At 47.7% G+C, this 27,369-nt stretch overlaps 1 protein-coding gene across 4 annotated transcripts in view; it reads right to left on the minus strand.

The window, feature by feature from the left end:
• The window catches only part of Ctc1 (CST telomere replication complex component 1), a 27,321-nt gene extending 486 nt beyond the window's left edge, over positions 1 to 26,835 (minus strand). For 2 of the 4 annotated variants that reach the window (XM_048448335.3, XM_048448333.3), the window contains exons 1-22: positions 26,738 to 26,835; positions 20,561 to 20,724; positions 19,165 to 19,402; positions 17,279 to 17,487; positions 15,984 to 16,140; positions 9,958 to 10,236; positions 9,732 to 9,860; positions 8,603 to 8,832; positions 8,336 to 8,513; positions 8,042 to 8,242; positions 6,691 to 6,817; positions 5,905 to 6,019; positions 5,471 to 5,783; positions 5,292 to 5,381; positions 4,812 to 5,008; positions 2,892 to 2,980; positions 2,622 to 2,796; positions 2,109 to 2,186; positions 884 to 1,034; positions 722 to 786; positions 231 to 396; positions 26 to 137 (exon numbers count right to left, since the gene is read on the minus strand). In XM_048448335.3, coding sequence (XP_048304292.2) covers positions 26 to 137; positions 231 to 396; positions 722 to 786; positions 884 to 1,034; positions 2,109 to 2,186; positions 2,622 to 2,796; positions 2,892 to 2,980; positions 4,812 to 5,008; positions 5,292 to 5,381; positions 5,471 to 5,783; positions 5,905 to 6,019; positions 6,691 to 6,817; positions 8,042 to 8,242; positions 8,336 to 8,513; positions 8,603 to 8,832; positions 9,732 to 9,860; positions 9,958 to 10,236; positions 15,984 to 16,140; positions 17,279 to 17,487; positions 19,165 to 19,402; positions 20,561 to 20,724; positions 26,738 to 26,770 — 3,496 coding nt within the window. In that variant the 5' untranslated portion in view covers positions 26,771 to 26,835. The remainder of the gene's footprint in view (positions 1 to 25; positions 138 to 230; positions 397 to 721; positions 787 to 883; positions 1,035 to 2,108; positions 2,187 to 2,621; positions 2,797 to 2,891; positions 2,981 to 4,811; positions 5,009 to 5,291; positions 5,382 to 5,470; positions 5,784 to 5,904; positions 6,020 to 6,690; positions 6,818 to 8,041; positions 8,243 to 8,335; positions 8,514 to 8,602; positions 8,833 to 9,731; positions 9,861 to 9,957; positions 10,237 to 15,983; positions 16,141 to 17,278; positions 17,488 to 19,164; positions 19,403 to 20,560; positions 20,725 to 26,737) is intronic. The other 2 variants (XM_048448334.3, XM_085695136.2) reach the window with 2 other exon arrangements.
• Positions 26,836 to 27,369: the final 534 nt, after the last annotated feature.

Raw genomic sequence — 27,369 nt, forward strand, 5'->3', positions numbered from 1 at the left:
CCATCCATCTTCCATCTGTCCCCACCTTGCGGAGTGATATCAGAGGGCCTCTTCTCAAGTGCAAATGAAAGCGTAACAGGTCGGAGGACAGAGGGGCTGTCACAAAGGGTCCGGAGGAACAGGGCCAAGGGTTCAGACTAGAAAGGGAAACTCGGGGTTAGTTGGAGCCCAAGTTCCCAACCATCTACCAAAACCTCAGTAACCTGGACATCTATCTGAACACTTCTTACCTCTGTCTGGGCTCCAGAGCCTTTAAATTGCAAGGCCACTCTCCCTGGCCCCCTTGCACATTCTAGAATCGAGGTCCATTCACTTGGACTCAGCCCTAGTGCTGCTGCCACGTGATGATTCCTACAGGTCACTGTGGCTTCTGCAGTGCCATCTTCCACCAAGAGCCTAGAGAAGGGGGAAGCAACACTCCAAGAGCAAACCCACATGGACAATCCCCAGATCCAACAGATCTCTAGACACAATGCTTCCACTATTTAGCTCACTGTACCTTCATTCACTCATTTAAAAAATTATATATACACATAACATATATACACGTATAATGTATAATCTAATTATATATAATATATATTCTGCATATTGGGGGTAGGAGAATGAGACAGGGTCTTGCTATGTAATCCAACTGGTCTGTCCATCAAACAAAAATCATGCTACTGCAGACATCACACGTTGCAGACCTAGGAAGTAACCAGTGTGGCATGGTACCCACCTGATATTGGCCTGGCTTATAGCTGCCTGAGCTGGACAATTGTGGTCCTGCCGACTACACCTCCCCTGGGATAAACAAAACAAAGCACAGTTGTAAAGTCCTCTTGATCTGATGACAGCCTCTGCCACTTCCCACCCAACTCAACCTGTTTTCTCACAATACCTGGGGAGAGATGCTGGTGCAATGAGCACACACCCACAGGATCTGAAGGCTCAAGACAAGAACAATATGGCAAGACGTAGTGGCCTGAAATGGCACCTGGCCCTGGCCACCTTGGAGAAGTTCAGACAGGTAGATATGGGGCAGGGGAGCCCTAGGGAGAGAGAGAAATGAGTCAAGAGGCAGGCAAAGAAGCCAGGCACAGTAACATGCACCTACAACCCCAGCAGAGAAGCTGGGCTTACTTACTGGTACCTACAACCCCAGCAGAGAAGCTGGGCTTACTTACTGGTACCTACAACCCCAGCAGAGAAGCCAGGCACAGTAACATGGACCTACAACCCCAGCATAGAAGCTGGGCATAGTAACTGGTACCTACAACCCCAGCAGAGAAGCTGGGTATAGTAATCGGTACCTACAACCCCAGCAGAGAAGCTGGGTATAGTAACGTACCCACAACCCCAGCACAGGGATTTAGCCTCATCGAAATTTCATTGTTACCCAGACATGGAAACACACAACTTTAATCCCAGCACTTGGGAAGCAGAGGCAGGTGGATCTCTCTGAGTTCAAGGCCAGGCAAGGCTACAAAGTGAAAACCTGTCTCAGGCAACATAGTGAATCATGTCAAAGAGCCTAAAGCAAGGGAAGGAGTCTCAAAAGTAAGGTGAGTCTAACTGGACTTGACAATCCTAAGGATACAGACAAGGACAGCAGTGAGCTCACTCCTGGAAGCCCACAGACCTTGCCACACTCTGGTTCCTCATCTCCAAGAGCCATCAATTATTTCTCAGGCTTGACCAAGATATCAGTCAAGAAAGACATGCCTGCATGTCAGATGGAAAAGTCTTGGAGAGCTTAGAACCTCAAGCTTTTCTGGGTAAACTGAGAGGCCTTGGGCATTTTTTTTTTCCTCCTATCTGAAGCATACGAAATCCTTCTGAATCAAAAATACCCTACTAAACTGATGGCGGTGGCACACACCTTTAATCCCAGCACTGGGGAGGCAGGCAGATCTCTGAGTTCAAGGGCAGCCCTGGTCTACTGAGTCAGTCCCTGGACAGCCAGGGCTCTGTAGTGAAACCCTGCCCTGTAAACAAACAAACACAAAACTCTACCATAATCAAAGAAAACTAGAAGACTACACCTGTGGCAGACGGGAACCAGACCCGTGAGTGGAATGTCAAGTGCAGCAGGGACATCTAGAGGCCAGAGCCTAAACACTGACCTGACTTTGGTCTCCGGAGGGAAGCTCAGGACCTGCACGGAAGTGGACGGCCGGAAACAACAGTAAACAGTGTTGGATCTGCAGGTAAGAGAATAATGACTCACAGAGAGCAAACAGGCTGGGGCCAGAGGTGAGCTGAGGTCACGCCTCGCCTCGCCTCGCCTCGCATCACAGGCTTGGCTCTCTCTTACTTCTAGGACGCCTTCAGCTCTACCACAGCGGCAAACAGGAAGACAGCTGACTAGCAACCAAAGTTACAGTGAAGCTGGACACAGTATTCCCAGAATTTAGGAGACAGGCAGAGGCAGAAGGATGGTGATAAATGTGAGGCTAGCCTGGGCTACACAGGAAGTTGCAGAACAGCCAGGACTACATAGTGAGACCCTGTCCTAAAACAAAACAAAATAGTAATAGCAAAGAAAAGGTGTCCTTGTAGCACAGTTAGTTGGGGAGTGAGTGTCAACAGGACGTGAGGAAGCAGAGAAGATACGGCCATACAACACGGGTCTTCACCTGGAAATCTTTTTCTCCAGCTGGCTAAAGTGGACTCGGGCTCCTGGAAGGAGTCCCATTTGGGGAGGCAAGTGTGGCTCCTCGATATATATGTCCAGGTGAGGGGGATAGTCACAGCCATCCATTTCTAGAGCTACTGTTAGCTTCACGCCCGCTTTAACAGCCCCAGCATTCTCTACAGATAGACGGAAGGGTGGCTAGTGGATCAGGCAGGACTACAAAGGTCCCATTGCTCTAATTCGAATCTTCTCCCGGCAACAAGGATATTACCAGGCTTTATCCGGCGAAAGGCCAGAGGTGGTTCACATAGGATCCGTGACAAAATTTCAGCTGAGAAAGACACCAAGGAATTGGAGAAGCTGAAAAAAGAAAGAAATACGTGAGGACACATACAACTGAGAACTCAGCTCACAAGACAGGGAAGGAGCATCTTATCTGCTAGAATATCATATACGAGGGTCTAGAAAGTCTTCCGTTCACAGTCAAAGGGCATTTGAGAAAAACAGGCATGTAATAGAGATCAATCTACCTAACTTTAAAAGAAAACAAAAAAAAGTCTGCCAGGCAGCAGTGGCCCACGCCTTTAATCCCAGCACTCAGGAGGCAGAGACAGGAGGATCTCTGTGAGTTCCAGGACAATCAAGGCTGCACAGAGAAACCCTGTCTTGAAAAACAAAACAAATCTATCACATTAGAGACAGAGGCCTTCCCAGAGGCCTCCAAACCTCCCTGCATTCAGACCTTAGAGTCCCAGCTAGTCCGTTGTTTAGTCTTATGCTTTGGGGCTCAAGCCCCTTCCTGAAGATGCAAATTCCTAGGAAACATTCATTTTGACTACTACCCTTCTGTTTCAATTCTTGAGATGTGGTCTTGCTAGGTGGTTTCAAATCTTCAGCACTTCTCCAGCCTCAGGCCCCCAAGCACAATGGCTACACATGTGTACTGCCTTAGCTTTCTCCTTGTCTTCCTTCCTGCTCCCTCTTCCTTTTTTATTTTTTAAGACAGGGTTGTCTGTGTAGCCCTGGCTGTCCTGGAACTTGCTCTTGTCCTTTGAACTCAGGGATCCTCGAGTGCAGGGATTAAGGGTGTGTGCCACCTCACAAACAATTCCAGTCTACTTTCACTTCTAAGACTAAAGATCAATCTCAAAAAAATCACAGACAATCCTCCTCTTGTCTTGGACACAATCTCTTTTAAGACTGACAGCCACACTGCCTTGGGGCTGAGTACTAGGATTGTAGGAATGCACCACCTCCCAGCTCCCAGTCTACATACATTCTTTAACTTTTAGTTTATGTGCATGGGTGTTTTTCCTGCACCTATCTGTGCACCAAGACCCTCAGAAGCCATAAGATGCCAGATCCCCGGAAACTGGAGGTACAGACAGTTGTGAGATGCCGTGTAGGTGCTGAAAATCAAACCCAAGTCGTCTGGAAAAGCAGCCAGTCTGAGCCACTAAGTCATTCTCCAGCCCTCCATATTCACTCTCCGCCCCCAACTCTGTTTCTGGGACAACGTCTTACCACTTAGACTTGGATGGCCCAAACTCTTTGCATAGCCCAGGCTGGCCTCAAACTCACAGAGATCTGCCTACCTCTGCCTTCCAAGTGCTTGGATTAAACATGTACACCACCATGCCTGGCTCATATTCACTTTTAGTAATAAAAACCAGTCTCATAAAAATTATACACAATCCAGTAGAATTTTTCTTCACATAGGAAACAGCTTTTTCATTTGCACTTGGAGCTACCTACAAAAGCTTCTATGAAACACCACATTCCCGTGTTCATCGATCAACTATATGTCACCTTAAACAAAGGTCCTCCACATTTTCATCTTCCTTCTAGTTTCTTATGCTTGTTTCCTTTGATTGCTAAAGTTTTTCCTTAACTGTGAGGATATTTGCTTGACTGGGTGAATGGTAACAACATTTAGGGGTAATGGCAGGAAGCAAACGTCATCTTCAGCTGCAACTTCAAGACCAGCATGGCTTTGTGGGGGTGGGGGTGGGGGTGGGACATCCACAGGAAGGTGAAATTCCAGAAGAGGTAGCCTGAAATAGAACCTTCCTTTCCTGGCGACATCATCCCTCTATAGGCCAGACTACACAGAAGAAAGGCGTAGACTGTTCCTTAGCTAGCACAGAAGAAAGCGTGGCCCAAAGAACCAGAGGTGATGCATGACATTTACTTGCCACTCAGCAGGTGGGTCAGCGAGGACTCAGGCAGTGCTCTGGTGACCTCCAGCACATTAGGTATGTCCTGAGAGCTCCCAAGTTCCAGGGTCCACTCGTCCTGGACAGTGAGGCAGGACTGTATGCCAGCCAGCTCCAGAGGACGCTGAGATGTGCCAGATGGACCCTCTGTCTCAAACAACGCTGCTGTCTGCTAGGAAACAAGAAAATAATTGCCTCTGTGCCTTCAGTTCCTAGGCCAAAAGAAAGCACCCCAGGTCCTCCAACCCCGGCTCATCCTGGAGCTAGGCCAGAAGAAAGCTCCCTAGGTCCTCCAATCCTGGCTCATCCTGGAGTCTGGTGAAGGAAAGGATCCCAACAATGATTCTGCCCCTCTAAATTCACTCTCTTCCAGGAAACCTTGAGAACCCACATAGCATGCCTGCTCCAGACTCCAGCCCAACCAGCTTTCTTGTAAGAGGGAAGAAAGCACTCACTGGGGGGCCGGGAGCCACGAGGCGGTAGACTTGGTTTGGGTACAAGAATGGAAACCATCTAACTGAGGAGCCAAGGAAGATGAGGGAGACCTGTGAGGAAGGATAACACAGCACTGAACCCCCAGTGTGGAACCTAGGGCATGTGAGCTCAGGCCCTGGTACCTGGAGTCCCAGATTACCTTCTGATCCTTGTTTTCAATTCCAAGAGACTGAGGTGGGCCCCATCCAGACCGCTCCTTCCTCTGTGTGCCACAAAGCCAAGTTCCTGACACACAGAAGCTCAGGGCAGGCTTTGGAGGCTGTGAGCCGGCTCCCGGAAGGACACAAAAATTACGTTTCATGAGGGCCTCCTTGTGGGAAAGCAAGAATAGTCGGCTCTGTCCCCCATGGGGTCCCTCTGGGCAGGAGGGGTCTGTCTGAGGTGGCTCTAAATCAGTGGGTCTGGGTAAAGGCAGGATCAGAGCGTCAGACAAGAAGAACTGGATATAAACTCTGTGGGAAGAGACAGACCGTTTATGGAGCAGGGACTGAGTGATTTGGACCCCAAGTCCCCACATACCAAGTTTTTTCTTCCCCTCAGACCCAGGAGGACCAGCACCATTTGAGGGCTGACCTGGCCTGCTTCTTTTGGATGAAGTCTGGCTTGTCCAGCTCCTTCCAGGAAGGGAAGCTGCTCCTGACTTCTCTCTCTACCACCAGCTGGAACTTCTCCACCCGCACCAGACAGCCTAGATGAAGAAAGGTTTTTGTCTCAGCAAGAAAAGAACTATGAGGAAGCAGTGAGACAGAGAAGCTGGCATGTCTGTCTGTGTTCCGTGTCCATTACAGCCCAAGCCAATGCCCTCTTTTGAAGTGAAGTCCACACCCAATCATCTCAGCCCCTAACAGAAACCATGTACAATCCTGCCCGAATCCATGGACTAAAAAGGCCTTCGTTATTCTTCCCCCAAACCTCTAACAAGCCTTTTTCTGAATCTAACAAATTTTCCCCTGTAGGGTTTCCCTATTTTGCTTGTTTGTTTTTTGAGACAGTTTCTATTATTTAGGGCTGTCCGGGAACTTGCTGTGTAGATCAGGCTGACTTCGAACTCAGAGATCCACTGGCTTCTGCTGGGATTAAAGGTGTGTGCTACCAGGCTAATTTCCTCTTTATGAAACCCAACAAGTCAAATAAGACCAGTGTTCTTCCAAATTATGAATGTAGAAACAGGAAGGTGAATGTTTAGCAGTCATGTGAGAAAGAAGGATGCTGGGAGTTGTAGTTTTGGATCCTTTGCTCTCCCATCAATCCCAGGCGGATGACTAACATCAGCAACAAACCTCAACAGATGCCTCCTCCTGGCTCCCTGTCCCCATCAAGTCCACCCCACCACCACCTTTTCATCTCTCAATTTCACACCTATGAGCTTTGGGTCAGTGAGGGGCTGCGAAGTCTCAGTCAAGGCCATGCAGGGCAATGAAGCTTTTAGGTCCCGAAGCTGCAGACAACCTTTCTGAGATGAAGCCACCAGCACCCCAAGGAGAACCTGCAGGAGAAGAAAGGCCGAGCTATTAAATAGTTATTAAAGAAACAGAGAGGGCTGGGTACAAGTCCAGTCCTTGGAAGGCAGAGGCAGAAGGGCTGTTTTGCTGTGGGAGCACATTCTGCTCAGTCAGCCAGGAGCCTTTAAGATAACAGCCCACCTGGGCATGATCTCTTATACTGTAAGCACAGCTATAAAGCCTCTTGCTTCAGGCTGCTAGACTTTGTTCTTGTTCCCCGTTGGTGCAGTGGACTGTTATCTAGGACAGTGATCTGTAAGTTTCCCCTACTAAATAGCCCTTTATTATTCATAATTCTGAACTAGTGTGGGATTATTTTGTGACTTCTGCCTTCACTGTTCCAAGTTTGAGGTTGTCCATATTATGAGTTCCAGGCCATCCAGGGTTCACAGTGAGATCTTGTCTTAAGATAAAAATAAAATAATTCCACTGAGCATCTACCATGTGTCATGTGCTGTTTTAAAAGTTAGTGGTAACAAAGACAAGCACTCTTTGTGTAGGAGTAAGAACTAACTCGCACAGTTGAGCATGGTGGTATACACTACCAGTCCCAGTAATCAGGAAGCTGAGGCAGGAAGAGCTCTGGGAGTTTAAGGCTAGCCTGGGCTACACAGCGAGACTGCTACAGGGAGGAAAAAAAAGCAGTAACAAAACTCACCAGAATTCTATATTCCGAGCTGTAGTTTAGGGGGTTGTTTTATTACACGTATTGGGGGTGTCATTTAATTTCTGTGGAGGTCAGAGGGAAACTTGAGGGAGTCAGTTCTTTTTCACCGTGTAGATTCTGGGGATCACACTCAGGTCACCTTTCCCCTAGCCATCTCGCTGACTCTGCTTTTGTTTTGAAGCAGGGTCTCACTGTTCAACTCTGGCTAGTCTGAAACTGTGTAAGCTGTGTGACCTTAAGTGGAGGGTTTTGTTTGTTGTTGTTTGAGACGGGTCTCACTATGTAGTCTAGGCTGGCCTAACTCATCCGCTCATCTCTCCCTTTCTAAGTACTAGGACTGAAGGCGTGCAGCACCACACCTAACCCAAGCTATGACTGGTTCCATTCTTCCCGGCTGCTGTAAAAGGGACAAACTGGTGAGGGCAAGAACAGACACTGCAGTCTAACTAGAAAGCCAGCACAGTCGAATGACAAAACCCAAACAACAAAAACAAGTGACCTGAACAAGGGAGTGGCAATGAACCGTCTAGAACTCCCTTACCTGTGCTGGCTGGAACACAGAGGACGGCAGGCAGAGCCAGGACCAGGCTAGGTGGCGATTCAGTTGGCAGCTGGTTAGGTAGGCAGCTTCTGAGAGAGGCAGAAGGGCCTTTGGGTCAAAGGAAGCCCAAGCCCTATGCTGCCCTTCCTTTGTCAGGGCGAATAAAGTCGGGAAAGAGTAGGGAGTCTGCAGCGGGGCATACTGTAGGGGAGAAAGTAATAATCAGACCGTGTCCCCTGTGCCGGGCATCCTCCATTGTTAGTGCTGTTGTCCATCTTTCCCCCACATTCTCACTTTCTGATGGGGGCAGTTATGTGGCTCTTCCAGGACCTCACTGTGTGCATGCCGAATGGGGCCGCCAGGGGGAATCAGAGCATCCCAGGAGGGAGCCAGGAGCTGCAGCGCCAAGCTGGGGTTCCCAGGAGACGAGTGCTTCAGGAACTGCTGGTGTCTCAACACCAAGGGACAGAGCCTTGGCCAGGGAGAGAAGGACAGTCATCTCCCCAAGATCTGTCCCTTCCAGGATCCTCCCCCACTCCACCCAATCTCCATCCTCCTCACTTGTCGGCCAGCTCCTTCAGCGCCTTGGTAGCCCATAAGTATAAGGGAAGCCCTAACTGACATTCCCACACGAGTTGCTCATACAAGGAGGCACCATGAACTTTGAAGGATGGCAAAGTCTCCGGTTTAAGACAAGAGAAGCTTTGAAGGAGAACGGTACCATGGAGACAAAGTGCTAGAACGGGTCTTGTTCCTTCACCCACTGCTTGGAGGAGATGAACATCTCGGAGCTGCAGAACAGAAAAGCAGAGGCAAACTGTGTGGTACACACCTGTGAACCCTAGCACTTGCGGGGCAGAAGCAAGAGACTAGAAGATAAAAGGCCATCTTTGGCTACACAGAAGCTCGAGGCCAACCTGAGTTACCAAAACCTAAATAAAGGGCATTATGCCCATGGGTGGAGGCATAATCCCAGCACTTAGGAGGCAGAAACAGGCAGATCTCTGAGTTCAAGGCCAGCTTGGTCTACAGAGTGAGTTCCAGGACAGACAGGACTACACAGAGAAACCCTGTCTCAAAAAACAAAACAAAAAGAGCACACGTATTCTAGCATTCCAGAGCAGAGGCAGGCGGGTCTCTGTGAGGTTCCAGCCAGCTTGTTTTACACAGTGAAGGTTCAGGTCAGCCAGCAACATAGTGAGACCTGGACTCAAAACAAACAAACAAACAAAAAATAAACAAACAAACAAAAAACTACCCAAGAGCTGGAGAGATGGCTCAGCAGTTAAAAGAAAGTACTATTCTTGCAAAAAAACAAGTTCAGTTCCTAGTACCCACTACAGAAGACTCAAAACCACCTAAACTTCCACTCCAGGGGATTTGATGACCCTCTCTGGCCTCTGCAGGAAACTGTATTCATGTACAAATACTAACCCTATCCCCACACATACAAATATACACAATTAAAAACTAAAAGTAAATCTTTATACAAACAAACAAGCAAAAAACTAAACCAAGAAGAGCAGAAGTAAGAACCCAACTTAACCTCATGCGGAGGCTGCTACTGTTTCCACACCGTAGGTTCCAAGAGAAGCTCATGTCCCCGTTGCCTATCTCATTATAAATCTCATCTCTCTGAGGTCACTCATCATGTCCCACGAACTGAGGGTCTCTGCGCTGTCTGACATACCTCCAGACGGACCCCTGGTCGAATCACCCGCCTGAGGCCATGGATCTGCTGGTATGCGAGGCAGAGAATCAGCAGACCATCTAGAATGTAGAGGCTGGCAGACTCATTCAACACACGGGTGACTGTTCCCTGTCCAGGAGACACAAGTTCAGTTGGCCACTATTTTCTTCTTTGGAGGCTCACATTTCCTAAGCCACAATCTCTAGGATCAGTTCCTTTCGCTCACCGAATAATGTAAGACTTTGGAATCGCGGACATGACCGTCCTGCGCCCTGCTGTCTCTGGAGCTGGTGGGCTGGGGCAGCGGTGTAAGGTCAGCTCCCAAGAACGGTACATCCAGCTCCAGCTCTTGCACAGAATCTGGTCTCAGTGGTATCAGATCCGAAGATGGAATGGTTGTCCAAATATAGTAACGGTGACCTCGGGTCTTGGTAACTCGCAATTTTGTCAGCACATAGGCCCTATCAGGCCGAAGGACTCTGTGCCACACCATCTGGGCAGGAATCTGGCTTAGGCAGAGGGAGGCAACATTACACATGAGAAGCATCCTGCCCCCAATGCTGTTCTTCTGCCAAAGGCCCTTCCCAGCACAGTTTGACTCCAAAGATCTCGAGTCTCCTCTCACCTCTCCACCCTCTGCTTGCTTGTTTGGCTGTTGCTGTAGTTTTGTTTCAGATAAGGTCTCCTACAGCCCAGGCTGGCTTCAAACTCACTGTGTAACCAAGACTAGTGTTGAACTCTCAATATTTCAAGCCACTGAACCTTAAAGACTTCTCCCTCCATGGGAACAGGAAATGCCACACATTTCTTAACCTTTTCACCAAGATTCAAACCATCCTAAAATTTTGCTCAAAATTGATAAAAAATTCCATCAAGAAAATTATGTTCTTTTCAATATATTCTCTCTCATCCCAGAGCATACAAGTCAAACACTTATTTCATTAATGAGCTGAGTATCTATGACTCCAGGATGGAGAGAGATGCTAAATAACAAGTTCCTCTTTCCTCTTTAACATGCTTCAAATCACATGGAAGACAAAAACCTGAGCAGTAATAGACTCACATATGACCATGTACCAAAAAAATACATATTTAACAAAATCTTGTTTATTTTTTTTCTTTTATCATCCTGGGGAATCAAACCCAGGAATTCGTGCATGCGAGGCTGGTATTCTACCACTGAGCTGCAAGTCCAGTCTTTGTAATGTGGAAAGAAAAAGGGAGGATGAGATCTATGAACAAGGGTGGGACTGGAGGTCCTGAGAGGTATACAAGCCCATCCCACCTGCCCCTTTTTCAGACTTTTAAAAAATTATTATCAAACTATGCCCATGGAGGATAGAGGCCTCAGCTCCTCCCGGGGCTGGAGTTCCAGGTACAGGTGATGCACCCAATGAAGGTGCTGTGCACTCAGATCTTCTTCAAGAGCAATATGGTTCTTAGCCACTGAACCATTTCTCTAGCCCTAAGGCTGGTATCTCTTATCTGAAATACAACCAGAAATACTCCAGATTTTTTGAGATTCTAGAGTATCTGCATATATAAGATATCTTGTAGACAGAACCCAATTCTAAACATGAAATTCATTTGTCTCATATACACCTTAAATACGGAGGCAGAAATCTTATGCAACATTTTAATATGCCTGTTTTAACTTCAGTCTATTATACATGACCCAGCCAGTTTCAGATGTCTGAGCTTTTCAGATTTCAGGTAGGGATGCTCAATCAAAGCCCATCTGGGCCACAAGAAGAACTCAAGGCCAGACCATGCAACTTGGACTCTGTCTCCAACTTTAAATAAAAAGAGCAGGTGGGCGGTGGTGGCGCACGCCTTTAATCTCAGCACTCAGGAGGCAGAGGCAGGCGAATTTTTGTGAGTTTGAGGTCAGCCTGGTCTACCAGACCTACAGAGAAACCTTGTCTTGAAAAGTTCTTTGGGGCTAGAGAGATGGCTGTTCTTTCAGAGGTCCTGAGTTCAATTCCCAGCAACCACATGGTGACTCACAACCATCTATAATGAGATCTGGTGCCCTCTTCTGGTGTGCAGGTGTACAGGCAGGAGGAACATTGTATACATAATAATAAAAAAAAGAACACAGCTGTATCCCCAACTTAGAGGTAAACCAGTTGCCTCCTGAACACAAAGTCCCAGATTCAAACCTCAATAGAGCCATTAAAATTAACTTAGATCCAAAACTTGTCTATATTTTACAAGTTTAACTACCTCATGGCAGATGTCCCACAAAGTAAGCTCTAGAGGGTCTGTTGTGGCACCTGCAGACTACACCACTCATAAGTAACCTATTTGTAATTTTCCATTATATTGCTGCGTTGCCTGGCATTTTGTGTTTTTAACACTATATTTGGAACACTTAGACAATTAGAAAAACGTCTAATGACCAGCAAAGTCGGTTCATTCCTATGCTACGGTGTGTCCAGGGAGAAACATCTGAACTGCACTTCAGTTTCTTCAGACTGCAGAGCAGGGTGAGAGCTTCAGGGAGATTCCAGTCTTACTGGAGGTTTTAGATGATTTTTTGTTTTGGTTTTGAGACAGGCCACACTCTGCAGCACAGGCGGGCCCAAAATTCATGACCATATTCCCGCATCAGTTTCCCAAGTGCTAGGATTACAGATCTGAGCAATCACATCTGACTCCAGAGCATTATTTTTCTGGACTGTGGTTTGGTTGCTGTTTACAAACTTGCTTGTAGCTGAGGCTGGAGAAATCCTCCCATTTCTCCTTCCTGAGGCCTAGATACTATGCTTGACTTTTGTCTTTTGAGACAGAGTTTCTCAGTGTAGCCCTCGCTGTCTTGTGACTCGCACTGCAGACCAGGCTGGCACCGGAGTGCTGGAAATAAAGATGTGCATCACCATACCCCATTTACATTTTTTTTTAATATGTGTGTGTACACAAGTGCACGTGTGGAGGTCAGAGAACAACTTGCAGGAATTGGTTCTCTCCTTCCACCACCTGAGTCCTGGGATCAAACTCAAGTCTTCAGGCTTTGGCAGCCTGAAGTGTCTTTTCCCAATGAATCATGTCACCCATTCCTCTAAGCAGTTTTTTTTTAATATATTAAGCATCTTCAGGAACCATCTTCTGTGATACTGAGAGATAGATTTCTTCACATTTATTTAGCATTTTTTAAAGATTTATTTATTTTTGTTATGTATACAGTGTTCGGTCTGCATGTTTTTGGTAAGCATATAAAATATTGTTGGAACATTTTCACACATGTGTAACAGGATGTGGCTTGCATTCTTCTTCTCATGAGCCTCCCTTGTGTTCCCTCACTCCTCCCCGTGCTATCCTTCCTCTCCCAGGTGGTCTCCCTTCTACGCTTATGTCCTGTGTATCTATTACCTAGCAGGGTGACAGGCCTGTCAGAATTCCAGACACGGGAGATGAAGCCAGTAAGATCAAAAGTTCAAAGCTGCATTAGACCCCGTCTCAACAAACAGATCTAGATTCCATATAAGAGACACAAAAAACTTGTCTTTTTGTATGTACACATATGTGTATGTATGTATATATGTATTGTATGTGTACAGGTGTGCTCATCTGCTCAAGTGCATGTGGAGGTCAGAAGCTGATGTCAGAATGTCTTCTTCAATCACTTTTCTTTTTTCTTTTTTTTTTTTTTGGTTTTTCGAGACAGGGTTTCTCTGTAGTTTTTGGTGCCTGTCCTGGAACTAGCTCTTGTAGACCAGGCTGGCCTCGAACTCACAGGGATTCGCCTGCCTCTGCCTCCCGAGTGCTGGGATTAAAGGCGTGCGCCACCACCGCCCGGCAATCACTTTTCTTTAAAAAATCTATCTATCTATCTATCTATCTATCTATCTATCTATCTATCTATCTATCTATCTATCTATCTTGCACGCAGAAGCACCACAAGCCTGTGGAGCTCAGAAGAGGGCACTAGATGACCTGGAACTGAATCCAGGTCCTCTGCAAGAGCAACAAGTGCTCTTAACTGCTGAGCCTTCTCTATAACCCTTCAATCTTATTTTTTGAAACAGAATCTCTCTCCAAACCTCAGAGCTCAGGACCCGGCTAGTCTGGCTTCTGCCCGTCTTCACTTCACAGCACTGGGGCTAAGGAGGCATGCTGCCACATCTAGCTCTTTCCATGGAGCTGGGATCTCAACTAAAGTCCTTATGCAGAAAGCACTTGACCCACTAAGCTGTCTCTCTAGCCTCTTTCTTTAGTTACTCAAGACAGGGTTTCTCTGTGTAGCCTTAGCTATCCTGGAACTCACTCTATAGACCAGGTTGGTTTCAAGCTCAGAGATTCACTACCTCTGCCGCTTACATGCTGGGAATAAAGGTGTGTGGGACCACCACCCAGCACCTCTGACTAGATAGTTACTTTCCTCTCATGACTTGGCCAAGTTATTTATAATATAAAACGTAGACTCCTTAGGATAATTATTGAAACATTTATCACGTTTCTTGCTTGATATTGTTTATGCTGGTTGTAATTCTAATTTTTAAGCTTGATATTTGTTCTTATTGTATATAATTTTGTATTAGGCTTAGAACTCTCTTATTTAAACAAGAGGGGGAGATGCTGTAGGAAATCCTTCAGCCAGTAGCCTTTAAGTTCCCCGCCCACTTGGGCGTGGCCTCTTATACTGTAAACGCCAATGTAAAGCACAGCTCCCTCTCTTCAGGCTGCTGGATTTGGTGGTTGTTCCCCGTCAGAGCAGAGGACTGTGACCTGTGAGTCAACCTAAGTAAACAACCCTTTATTACACTCAGTTCTGAGCTAGTATGGGATTTCTTTTTAGCATCCATCTTCACTCCTTTTTTTGAGGAAGTGGTTTCAAGATAGGGTTTCTCAGCAGCTATGGAGCCAGTCCTGGAACTCACTCTGTAGACCAGGCTGGCCTCGAACTCACAGAGATCCACCTGCCTCTGCCTCCCGAGTGCTGGGATTAAAGGTGTGCACCACTATCACCCAGCTCTATCATTCTTTTAAAAAATTTATTTATTTCAATTTTGTTTGTATGAGTGTTTTACATGCGTGCACATCTATGTACCATTTGCACGCAGTGTTCAAGCTGGATCTTTTGGAACTGGAATTATAAACTGTTGTGAGGTGTCATGTGGGTTCTGGAAACCAAAGTAAGATCCTCTGGAAGACAAGCCATGCTATTGAGCCATCTCTTTAGTGTCTCTCCATTTTATTTATTTATTTTTTTTTTAAGACAAGGTCTTACTTTGTAGCCTTAGATGTTCTGAAACCCTGGAACTTGCTATGTAGATGAGGCTGTCCTTGAACTCACAGTGATCTGCCTACCTCTGGCTCTCAAATGTACAGATTAAAAGCATGAGCCCCACATCCGGCATCCATCTTTCTTGTGTGTGTGTAGGTGCACATGTGGGCAGATGTACCTATGTCTATTCATGTGGACATCAAAAACAATCTTAGAGCTGGGTGGTTGTGGCGTATGCCTTTAATTCCAACACTCAGGAGGCAGAGGCAGGCAGATCTCTGAGTTCAAGCCCAGCCTGGTCTACAAAGTGAGTTCCAGGACAGCCAGAGCTACACAGAGAGACCCTGTCTCAAAAAACCAAAAACAGCCCACCAATCTTAGGCATCATTTCTCAGAAAGTCTCCTGCCTTGTAAGCAGGTCTCTCGCTGGCCTGGAACGTCCACAAAAGGCTAGGCTAGCTAGCTAGCAGGCTCCAGGACTCTCTGCCCACCTCTACTTCCCATTTCACTGTCTCTGGGATCACAGGCCACGCAACTGTGGCCAGCTTCTTACAGGCTGATCAAACTCATGCATGTAGGGAAAGTCCTTTCCTAAGCCATTGCCTTAGCTGTCTTTTTTCCCTCTCATCATCCTTTCTTTTCCTGCCTTTAGACTCCCTCCTTCTTCCACAGTTCCTACTTTAGTATTATATGTATAAAACCAGACACTAACATAAGAAACATGAGGCTTGATCCGGGCATTAGTGGTGGCACAAGCCTTTAAACTGAGCATTTGGGAGGCAGAGGCAGGTGGATCTCTGAGCTCGAGGCCAGCCTGGTCTATAAGAGCTAGTTTCAGGACAGGCTCCAAAGTTACAGAGAGACCCTGTCTTGATAAACCAAAAAAGAAAAAAGAAAACAGAAAGAAAATGTGTGTCTGTCCTTCTGCATCTGGCTCACTCCCTGTGCCGTGTGCTCCCCCTACGCTGTTCTTGTGCTCTAACACTCCTCTGCTCCCATATGCCCACCCTTCCCCTGCTTCTCACCTGTACAATGATGGACACCTGGCTGCCAGCTTGGCTGTCAGCTTGGGATAATTCACCAAGGGTCATGATGAAGTATCTTCTGTTCTGAGTTACCACCAAAGCACTCAGACGGACCAGTTTCCCGGCCAGATTTGGCTCCTTTACTTTGTGCTTCTTTCTAAGGAAAGAGAAGAAAAAAAAAACACATTGTCATTTCTCTTTTTCCTCCATACAAGTCTTCCCTTCCACTGTAAAGAACAATCCCCTTGTAATGTAAAATGCCCATAATTCAAAGCTATTATCTGAAATCTTTCCCACTCTTCATGCCCTCAGACAAGGTATACTTCTTTGGGAGTCAGACATGGCTCTACTGGCAAAGGTGCTTCTGCCAAGGATGACGTCTACATTTGGATCTCTGGAAACAACATGGCAGAAAAAGAATCATCTCCCACAGTATGTTCTCCGACCTCTGTGTCACTGTACGTTATAATGGGAGAATCCTTTTGGGGACCAGAGAGACAGCACCTGTCTAACTTCTAAGCATAAGTTCTATTCCTAGAACCAACTTTAAAACAGTGGCCAGGTGGTATTGGCACATGCTTTTAATTCCAGAAGCTTTTAATTCCAGAAGCAGGTGGATCTCTCTGAGTTCGATGCCAGCATGGTCTACAGAATGAGTTCCAAGATAGCTAGGACAGCTAAACAGAGAAGCCATGTATTGGAAAGAAAACAAAACACCCCAGTGTTTTGGCATAATCCCTACGGTGGAAGATGGAGACAGGTGAGGCTAAGTGGCCAGCCAGCCTAACTTACAGGCCAATCGGATACCCTATCTCCAAAAATAAAAAATCATCTTACTTTATGTGTCTAAATGCTTTCTCTGCATGTATGTCTATGTACCACATGCATGCTTGGCACACAGGGAGACCAAACGAGGGAACTGGAAATACAGATGGTTGTGGACCATGAGGGTGCCAGGAATCAAATCCAGGTCCTCCGAAAGAGTACACAGTGCTCTTAATCACTGAGCCATCTTTTTCCCCATCTTTTGAGAAAGGGACTTTCAATGTAGCCCGGACTGACCTGGAACTCACTATGTAAACTACACAGTCTTCCCGTTTCAATGTCCCGAATGCTGGGACTATAGAAGTGAGCCACAACCAGCTCAGAGCCTTCCTCCTGACTTTCTTGACATTCAAAACTCCACCATTCCCTTGTTTCATCTATGTTACTGTCAAAACGTCTTTTTCCCCACGAAGTACCGTCCTCCTCCCAGTTTCACAACGTTCCCTCCTTCCCCTATAGTGGATAATTACCTGTATCTGAGCAGGCAGGATGCCTTTGCTGGGTAGAGGACAGGGATAGGCGTGAGAGGGCCAGGACTGATGGTCAAAGGAAAGACTGGCACAGGCGCACCCCATAGCTCCAAGTGCCCCTCCCCCATGGAGTTCTTGGCAGGAGGGAGGTAACTCCAACTCGGGAACAGGAAGAGGTGGCCCAACCAAGACAGGTCTAGATCTATAAGCTAGAAAAGATTAAAGTCACAGGTTAGCCAGGACCTTGGCACACACCTCATCTACCACTACTGCTCATCCTGGCTGCTGACCCCTTCCGCTCTCCTGGCTGCTGGTCCCTTCCGCTCTCCTGGATGCTGGTCCCCCTTCCGCTCTCCTGGATGCTGGTCCCTTCAGCTCTCCTGGCTGCTGGTCCCCCTTCCGCTCTCCTGGATGCTGGTCCCCCTTCAGCTCTCCTGGATGCTGGTTCCTTCAGCTCTCCTGGATGCTGGTCCCTTCAGCTCTCCTGGCTGCTGGTCCCTTCAGCTCTCCTGGATGCTGGTCCCCCTTCAGCTCTCTTGGCTGCTGGTGCCCCTTCCGCTCTCCTGGATACTGGTTCCTTCAGCTCTCCTGGATGCTGGTCCCCCTTCAGCTCTCCTGGATGCTGGTCCCCCTTCAGCTCTCCTGGATGCTGGTCCCCCTTCAGCTCTCCTGGATGCTGGTCCTCCTTCAGCTCTCCTGGATGCTGGTCCCTTCCGCTCTCCTGGATGCTGGTCCCCCTTCCGCTCTCCTGGATGCTGGTCCCTTCAGCTCTCCTGGCTGCTGGTCCCCCTTCCGCTCTCCTGGATGCTGGTCCCCCTTCAGCTCTCCTGGATGCTGGTTCCTTCAGCTCTCCTGGATGCTGGTCCCTTCAGCTCTCCTGGCTGCTGGTCCCTTCAGCTCTCCTGGATGCTGGTCCCCCTTCAGCTCTCTTGGCTGCTGGTGCCCCTTCCGCTCTCCTGGATACTGGTTCCTTCAGCTCTCCTGGATGCTGGTCCCCCTTCAGCTCTCCTGGATGCTGGTCCCCCTTCAGCTCTCCTGGATGCTGGTCCCCCTTCAGCTCTCCTGGATGCTGGTCCTCCTTCAGCTCTCCTGGATGCTGGTTCCTTCAGCTCTCCTGGATGCTGGTCCCCCTTCAGCTCTCCTGGATGCTGGTTCCTTCAGCTCTCCTGGATGCTGGTCCCCTTCCGCTCTCCTGGATGCTGGTCCCCCTTCCGCTCTCCTGGCTGCTGGTGCCCCTTCCGCTCTCCTGGCTGCTGGTGCCCCTTCCGCTCTCCTGGATGCTGGTCCCCCTTCCGCTCTCCTGGCTGCTGGTGCCCCTTCAGCTCTCCTGGCTGCTGGTGCCCCTTCCGCTCTCCTGGATACTGGTTCCTTCAGCTCTCCTGGATGCTGGTCCCCCTTCAGCTCTCCTGGATGCTGGCCCCCCTTCAGCTCTCCTGGATGCTGGTCCCCCTTCAGCTCTCCTGGATGCTGGTTCCTTCAGCTCTCCTGGATGCTGGTCCCCCTTCCGCTCTCCTGGATGCTGGCCCCCCTTCAGCTCTCCTGGATGCTGGTTCCTTCAGCTCTCCTGGATGCTGGTCCCCCTTCCGCTCTCCTGGATGCTGGTCCCCCTTCAGCTCTCCTGGCTGCTGGTGCCCCTTCCGCTCTCCTGGCTGCTGGTGCCCCTTCCGCTCTCCTGAATGCTGGTCCCCCTTCAGCTCTCCTGGCTGCTGGTGCCCCTTCCGCTCTCCTGGATACTGGTTCCTTCAGCTCTCCTGGATGCTGGTCCCCCTTCAGCTCTCCTGGCTGCTGGTGCCCCTTCCGCTCTCCTGGATGCTGGTCCCCCTTCAGCTCTCCTGGCTGCTGGTGCCCCTTCCGCTCTCCTGGATGCTGGTCCCCCTTCAGCTCACCTCACAGTCCAAGAGTCCGGTGTTATCTCTCACGTACAGGCCTCCACTCCTGCACTCTTGCTCCAAATCCCCAGATAGGTCTATTAGTGTCCCTAAAAGCAATAACTGCTGCCGGGGCAGGACACTGCCCCCTGACCCAGCTCCTTGGGACCAAGTACGGTAAGCATTACTGCTCCAGGACAAGTGACTGCAGCACGGGAGAGACTGCTGGGTCTGAAGATTCTGTACCGAAACAAAGCTGGAAAGTAAAGAAAACAGCTCTGCAAATCAGTTACATCTAAAATACTCTCAGCCTTGACAAACATCTAATAGCCGGAAGTTGGCCTGGGAGATGTTTGACTAAAGAAGAGCCTATCAGATTAAGGGCGGGGTTTAGGCATAAAGGTTGGGCAATGCCCCTAAGAGGAATGGAAAGAAAGCCTGTAACAAATAGTTCTATAACAAGGGCTCAAGGGACATGAAGCAGACTGCGGAACAGCCTAAGGAAATAAGTGTGCGTAGAGAACACTCAAGATTCCATAAAGAGTGGCGGAAGCAGGGGCAGTGGCTCAGCAGTTAAGAGCACTGTCTACAGCCAGGCAGTGGGGGTGCACACCTTTAATACCAGCATTCAGGAGGCATAGACAGGGATCTTTGAGTTCCAGGCCAACCTGGTCTACAGAGTGAGTTCCAGGACAGTCAGAGCTACACAGAGAAACTCAAACCTGTCATGAAAAGCAAAACAAAGCAAAGAAAAAAAGCACCGTTTGTTTTTCTAGAGGACCTAGTTTCAATTCCCAGCATCCACACAGTGGCTCACAACTATGTGTAACCCCAGTCACAGGGCATCTGATTTCCTCTTCTGGCCTCCATGGTTACCAAGCATACATGTGATGCACCAACATACATGCAGACAAAATTTAGTTTAAAAAAAAAGAAATGAATGGAAACGGATCTAGAGGTATGCTGTTATGTGAATAAGCAGGTACACTTCCACTGAGAACAATGCATAAACAGACACTGAGACTACCATCAGCATCTCCCTTCAACTTGGTGATTACTTCTAAAGGGAGAATCAGATCAAAATAGACTTGGGAGACCTCACTAAACCTTTTCCTTTACATCTTACAAAAAAGAGAAAAGTAAATATGGCAAAATGTGAGGAGCCTTTTAAGGTAAGATGGGTTTTAGGTACATAGCCATATGGGTACTGCTGCATACTTCACATCAGCTAAATTGCCTCCTTCTTCCTCTCCTGCTCTATAAACACAGCCTAAGCCAAGTTAGAAAACGGGGGGGGGGGGGGGACAACGGAGAAGAGGAAAATTCTGCAGATGAGGGTGTGGGGTGTGTTTAGATTACCTTCCTTTCCACACATTCCTACTTCAACCACCCACCCAGCCCCACCTCACCCTACCTGTAACTCAGGGGCAGTGTAAAATCCTGATTCTCCCTCTGGGACAGCCATGTCTTCTTCACACAATCAATTACTGACAGAGTCAACTGCTTGTTAGGCTCCTGGCCAGCTGGAACAAGGGTCGCTTGGATGAAGGTCTGGGCAGACTCAAGCCAGGCTTGCTCCTAAGGAAAGTGAATCTAGTCAAAACATCTTCACAACCATCCTGCCCACCAACAGAGTTTTGGAGAATAAAGACATAGAATAAATCATCAGGTGATAGCAGTGTACACCAGCACTTGAGAGGCAGAGACAGGAGGATCTCTGTGAGTTCAACGTCAGCCTGGTCTACAGAGTTTCAGGATGGCTAGGTGGTTACACAGAGAAATTCATCCTCAAATAAGCAAACAAAAAAACAAACAAATAAATCCACATTATCAAAAGTCAAACATTTAGAACCTGGAGAAGTTTTAAAAGTTAGTCCAAGACTGAAAGCAGAATTCTGTGGAGAGTGCTTGCTCTAAGTCCAGAGTCAAGCAGGTGGCCACTTAGCTTTCATTTCGCCTCCTCTACTGATCCTTAATATGCCCACTTGAAATACAGACTCCTAGGGGCTGGCTAGAGAGATGGTTAAGTCTTCCAGAGGACCAAGTTCAATTCCCAGAACCCACAAGGCAGCTCACAACTGTCTGTAATCCAGATTCAGGAGCTTCAATGCCCTCGGCTGGCCTCTGTGGACTCTGTACACACATGGTACACAGACAGACATACAGGCAAAATAAGCAAACAAAAAAAAAAAAGAAAGAAAGAAAAGAAAAAGAGCTGAATGGTAGTGGTGCAGGCCTTTAATCCCAGCACTTGGGAGGCAGAGGCAGGCGGATCTCTGTGAGTTCAAGGCCAGCCTAGTCTACAAGAATTAGTTCCAGGATAGGCTCCAAAGCAACACAGAGAAATTGTCTCGAAACCCACACTCCTCAAAACAAAACAAAAACAAAAATGCAGAAAGGAAGGAAGAAGGAAAGAAGAAAGGAAAGATCTCTCTGTGACCCACCCTCTGGCCATCCCAGGTCAACTGCCACTCTGACCACGGAGCTTCCATTGTACCTTGCATACATGCCTATTACATAGCACTGGCCCCATGTTTAGGGTTATCTCATCTTACATGGAGTCTGGTTCTAAGTCAGTAAGCTAAAAAGTCAAAAGGACAAAAATTCTTTTCAAAAATCCATAGCTTAGATCCTAGCACTAAGGAGGTAGAGGTAGACAGATCTCTGTATTCAAAGACAGCCTGTTCTACAGAGCGAGTTCCAGGACAATCAAGGTTACACAGAGAAATCCTTTCTCAGGAAAAACAAAAAGGAAAAACCTTTACTTAAATATAAAGTTAAAAAAAAAAAAAAGGCTTGATGCTCATATGATCTCAGAGACCAGGCATGTACAGGACCTGTATGATTTCAAGCCAGACAAAACTCCAGCAAGGAAAAGGGGAAGTGGACAAAGAAATCCCACACCTAACCAAGAAGCTATTTGCAACTGATACCTGAAGGGAGAGGGAAAATGCTTTCTCCAGGGGAGTGGCACTGGGTAAGGTAAGCACTCTATGGCAGGCTCTGTGCTCTGGGCGGGCTGCCCAGTACAAAACAGACTGTGCTTTCTGTCTGTCTGTTTCCTTTTTTATTTACTTTAGTTTGAATTTGTGTCTTTATATTTTTCCAGGAAAGAGAGTGACAATATGAAGTGGAGTGGGTAGTATCCAGGAGCTGACAGAGGGGAAAAGAGTAAGATCAAAATATATTGCATGAAAAAAATTTTAAGTCTAGAAAAAAACCCAGATTACTGCTCTTAATATGTGAATGTGTCTAATAGAAAATAAAGATGCCTCGGGAGCACTCCCAGCCCTCGGGAGACAGAGGCAGGTGGATCTCTGGAAATACAAGGCCAGCCTGGTCTATAGAGTAAGTTCCAGGACAGCCCTTGGGCTGTTACAGAGTTCATATAGGACATATGCAAAGGGTAATTTATTTACTTACATCAAATATATATATTTATTTTGCATGTATAGATGTTTTACCTCCATGCATGCCTGGTATCTATCCCATCTCCCAGAACTGGAATTAAGGATGGGTATGTGGGTATGAAACAGTAGGTGCCAGGAACTGAAGCTGGGTCCTCTGGAACAGTCAGTGCTCTTAACCGCTGAGCCATCTCTCCAGCCCCTATTTATTTTTAATTAATTAATTTATTTAGAGACAAGGTCTTGCTATGTAGCCCTGATTGACCTATAACCCAATTGATAGACCAAACTGGTGTTGAGCACACAAAGATCTCCTGCCTCTACTTCCTAAGTGCTGGGACTACAGGCATGCATTTGTTACCATCATGCTTGTATTCGGAACATGTGTGTGTGTGTGTATGTATGTGTTGTTTTTCAAGACAGGGTTTCCCTATGTAGCCCTGGAACTAGATCTGTAAACCAGGATGACCTCAAACTCAGAGATCTGCCTCCTAAGTGCTGGAATTAAAGGTGTGCACCACTGCCCTGCAGGAGTATAATTTTTAATTATTCTCCTTTTTTCATCAAGCATAGGTACCTGACTCTCTAAAAACTAAATATATACAAGCTGTAACCGACTCGAGCTGACGCTGTTCTGTGTCCGGCTAGCTCTGCCATCACAGCTCCAGCTCTGGTCCTCCACAGTCAATGCACTCAGCATCCCACATTCAGTACATCTTCAGTGCCTTGGAGAACCACTGTCAACACTCTAAATGACTTCGCCATCCTTGTGGACAGTCCTCCTGCTTTGCCTTCATTCTCAGAGGCTCAGACAGTGAACTAATCCATTATCCAGAGAGACCTGACCAACATCTTCAAAGCCCACAAGTACAGTATTTTCAGGTTTGGTTACTAGTTCTCTGATGTTGATGTCTCAAAGTGAAAATCAAGTTTGGTTTTACTTATTTATATACTCATTTTTCTTGTTTTTTTAAAATGTATTTTTATGTGCATTGGTGTTTTGCCTGCATGCATATCTGTGTGAGGGTGTTAGATCTTAGAGTTACAGTTGTTAGCTGCCACGCGGGTGCTGGGAATTGAACTCGGATCCTCTGGAAGAGCAGTCAGTGCTCATAACCACCTAGCCATCTTGGTAGCCCCTTTATTTATTTATTTGTTTGTTTGTCTGTTTGTTTATTTGAGGCAGGGCTTCCTCTGTGTTACAGCCTTGACTGTCCTCAAACTGACAGAGATCCCCCTTCCTCTGCTGGGATTAAAAGCATGTGCCACTACTACCTGGCTAAACTTGAAAAAAAAAACAGCACTCGGGAGGTAAAGGCAGGTGATCTCTGTCAGTTTGAGGCCAGCCTGGTTTATAGAGTAAGCTGCAAGACAGCCACGGCTAAGTAGAGAGACTCTGCCCCCTCTCCCAATCCCGAAACCTCCATCCAAAAAAAGGCATCAGTTTCTTGACCTGGATCTCCAAGAACAGGACTCTGATGGTAAGGAGGAGGTAACTCCTGCAGAGCTAACTGAAAGTCTGGGAGAGACCTTCTGGAGTTCATTTCATAAGAAAATGATAATAATGAATGAATCAGTGAGATGGCTTCGCAGGAAAGACAGGTGGAGTGCAAACCTGATCACCAGAGTTGGAACTCTGAAACCCGCATGAAGGTGAGAGGAACGACTCCACACAATCATCCTCTGAACTGTTGGCTTTGGTACATATGCCCCCCACACAGAGAGGGGCATGCGGTTCAGTGGTGGAGCACTCAATCAGCATGCATGAGGTCCTGTGGGCTGGGTTGGGGTGGTGCAATTGCACACAAGCTGGTGTGTGTGTGTGTGTGTGTGTGTGTGTGTGTCCATAATCCCATAATCCTTAGATAGCTGAGCAAGGACATCAAATTCAAGGCCAGCCTGGGCTACAGAGTGAGTTTTGAAGCCAGCCTTTGTTACATAAGGAAGACTTTGTTTTTTGCTGTTGTTTATTCAAGGCAAACCAAAGGCATTTATTGAATCCAATGAAGCACAGGCCTGTATTTCGAATGAGCTATCTAAACTTAACACTATACATTTTGCCCTCAAAGACTTCAGTTGCCTGCCTTTTTGTTATTTTTGAAACAGAGTCTCATTATGTAGCCCTGCTGCCCTGGAATTTCCTGTGTAGACCAGGCCTGTCCCAACTGCTGGGACTAAAGGCTGCACCAGCACACCCGGCTGGACTGCCTGCCTTGAACAGCCTTTGAAAGGTGACTTGCTCTCAGATCTCTACTTCAGCTTGAATGCTGAGACCTGGTATTATCACTCTGCCCAGCACAGTCTATTAACACACACACACACACACACACACACACACACACACACACACACACACGCCCTCTTCACAGCCTCTCCAGCACTAAAGCTATGCACGTAACCAAGCAGGCAGCTAGCTGTTCTAGCTTGAATCCCTGGCCACTCCCTAACTCATTCCTTATCTTTCACAGTAGTAGGTTCCCGAGATTCTATTGTCTTACTCTTTGTTGGCTGAGACAGGGCTTCTCTACTGGCTGTCAGTGAACTCCCTACAAAGACTGACCTTGAACTCACAGAGATGGCCCTGCCTCTGCAGGCTGGGATTCAAGGCGTGCACCCCTCTTGTACTTCTTCACCTCTGGCACCCCAACACTGCTACCATGGATGAAGCCACCACTGCCTCTGCATTTCAACCACACTCTATAACCTCAACCCTCCAGACTACGACTTCAGTAAAGTAAAATCCAAATCTCATCCATTACTCCTCTATCCAAACAAACAGACCAAAAGGCCCACAAGTTTGCACAACACGGTGGAGGCCGAGCCTTATCCAGGCTACCCTACTGAATCACATAGCAAGCACCGGGGTTACATGGTGCTAACATGACAGCGTCCTAAAACTCCCACCAACTGCAGGGACACTAGCCCACTTGAGCTTGTGGCTCTGGCAGGTCTTGCCCTTCTCCCTCAGTCCCTCTGCCTTGCTAAAAAAACTGTAAGATTACTCCCTGAAGCTAGCTCCCAAGGTCAATTCCCTTATTTGGCCACTTCCTCCTCCTGAGGCTGACTACCAATGCCCAGCTATTGCAGTGTTGAAATCCAGTAATCCAGAAGCCCTTTTGGCTCACCTAATGAACATGTCCAATTAAAATTAAACATCTCATTCTAACACAGGGTTTTCCATTTTACCTTTATAAATCGCCATTTGCCTATGGGCCACGACTGTCTCCTTTCTATCCAGAGGCAGTCCTTTGTCCCTCTGGGACAAATACCCATGCTCTCTTTCGCTTGTCCCCTTCCCCTTGTCCCTCGTACTCCATCTCCTTTACCACCCTATTCTAGACCATTCTAACACAGACTTCTCCTCTTAAAAATTACACCTGTGGGTTGGAAAGATGGCTCAGCGGTTAGGGACCGGTGTTCAAATCCCAGCACCCACATGGCAGCTAACAACTGTCTCTAACTCCAAGATCAGACACTCTCACACAGACTTACCTGCAGGCAAACACCAATGCACATAAAATAAAAGCTTTTTAAAAAAATTACACCTGGAAGGTCATTTACTGTTGTTTTTCTACCTGAGTCAGAAAGCAGCCACTTTAACTTTTTTTCCCCCTTAGAAAAGGATCTCTCGGCGAAAACAGATGTTTGGGTGGGGCTTGTGCCTAATCCGGGGCTCCTGCTGTGCAGGGGTCTGCTTCACCAACAACGGCCAAGAAAGTGCCTGCTCAACTGCCAAGGCAGTTCCCTATTCCTTCTGACCCCTCCACCTCCACCCAATGGGATTTAGTTTTTCAAAAGACATCTGCTCTAACTTTTGCTTATCAACACGGTTCTGCTGCCTAGTAACGGTGCTCGTCCGATGCTTTCCCACCTAGCTACTCCTGCATGAACCCCAGGAGCGGGATGTTTCTCCTTTCCCATTCAGATACTGCAAGGGGCTCCTGCAGACACACATAGCCCCACAACCTGCTGCTAGTTTCCCACAGAGCGTAAACCTTCGAGAGTGGATGGGCGGAGAAGTGTTCCGAGCTCAGACGGCGGTGGAACAAACCGCCTGAAAAGCTCCTGCATCCCGGGCCGCGGCCACAGACAGTAGGCGGAAGGAGTACAGGAAAAAAGGAAATCCGGAACAAGATGGAAAAACAAAACGGAAAACCCACGAGAAACCCACAAACAGCACTCACGGAGGCAGATGCCTGAGCTCCGCAAGCAGCCATGATGAACCCCTACCCCGCAGAACGCGGGAATGCTGAGAGCGAGGGCTCACGGGAGGAAGCTTGTGACGTAATGGAGCAGCTCTGGCTCCTCCCCCAGCATCCACCTGCAATGGGCTCCGCCCCACCTCTTTGCCTGGAATTCACCTCCAAAGGAGCACACTGACCTCAAATCCGGCCATCCTCCGGGTTCTGCCACCTAACAGCGGGAATTACAGCTGTGCGTCACTAGACCTGGCCAGCTGCTTCCCTTCTATAGCGATGGAGCGTCAGGCTTCTCCTAAAGTTTGATGAGCAGTGGAGCGCACAATCCTCTTGGCTCACAACATCTTGCAGTCTCCCTAATTTTACCAAGTAGAGAAGTGTGTATCTTAAAAGTAGCCACAGCGCACGCCTTTAATCCCAGCACTCGAGAGGCAGAAGCAGGTGGTCTCTGTGAGTTCGAGGTCAGTCTGGTCTTCAGAGAGAACTCCAGGACAGATAGGGCTGTTACACAGAGAAACACTGTCACTCAAAAGAATCAAAACAAGCAAAAAGTAGCCACAGAGTGGACCAGGGACACAAGCCTTTAATCCCAGCACTCCTGGTGCAGAGGCGGGGGA

This window comes from Myodes glareolus, chromosome 9 (assembly GCF_982192425.1).
Source record: "Myodes glareolus chromosome 9, mMyoGla1.1, whole genome shotgun sequence".
Lineage (NCBI taxonomy): Eukaryota > Metazoa > Chordata > Mammalia > Rodentia > Cricetidae > Myodes > Myodes glareolus.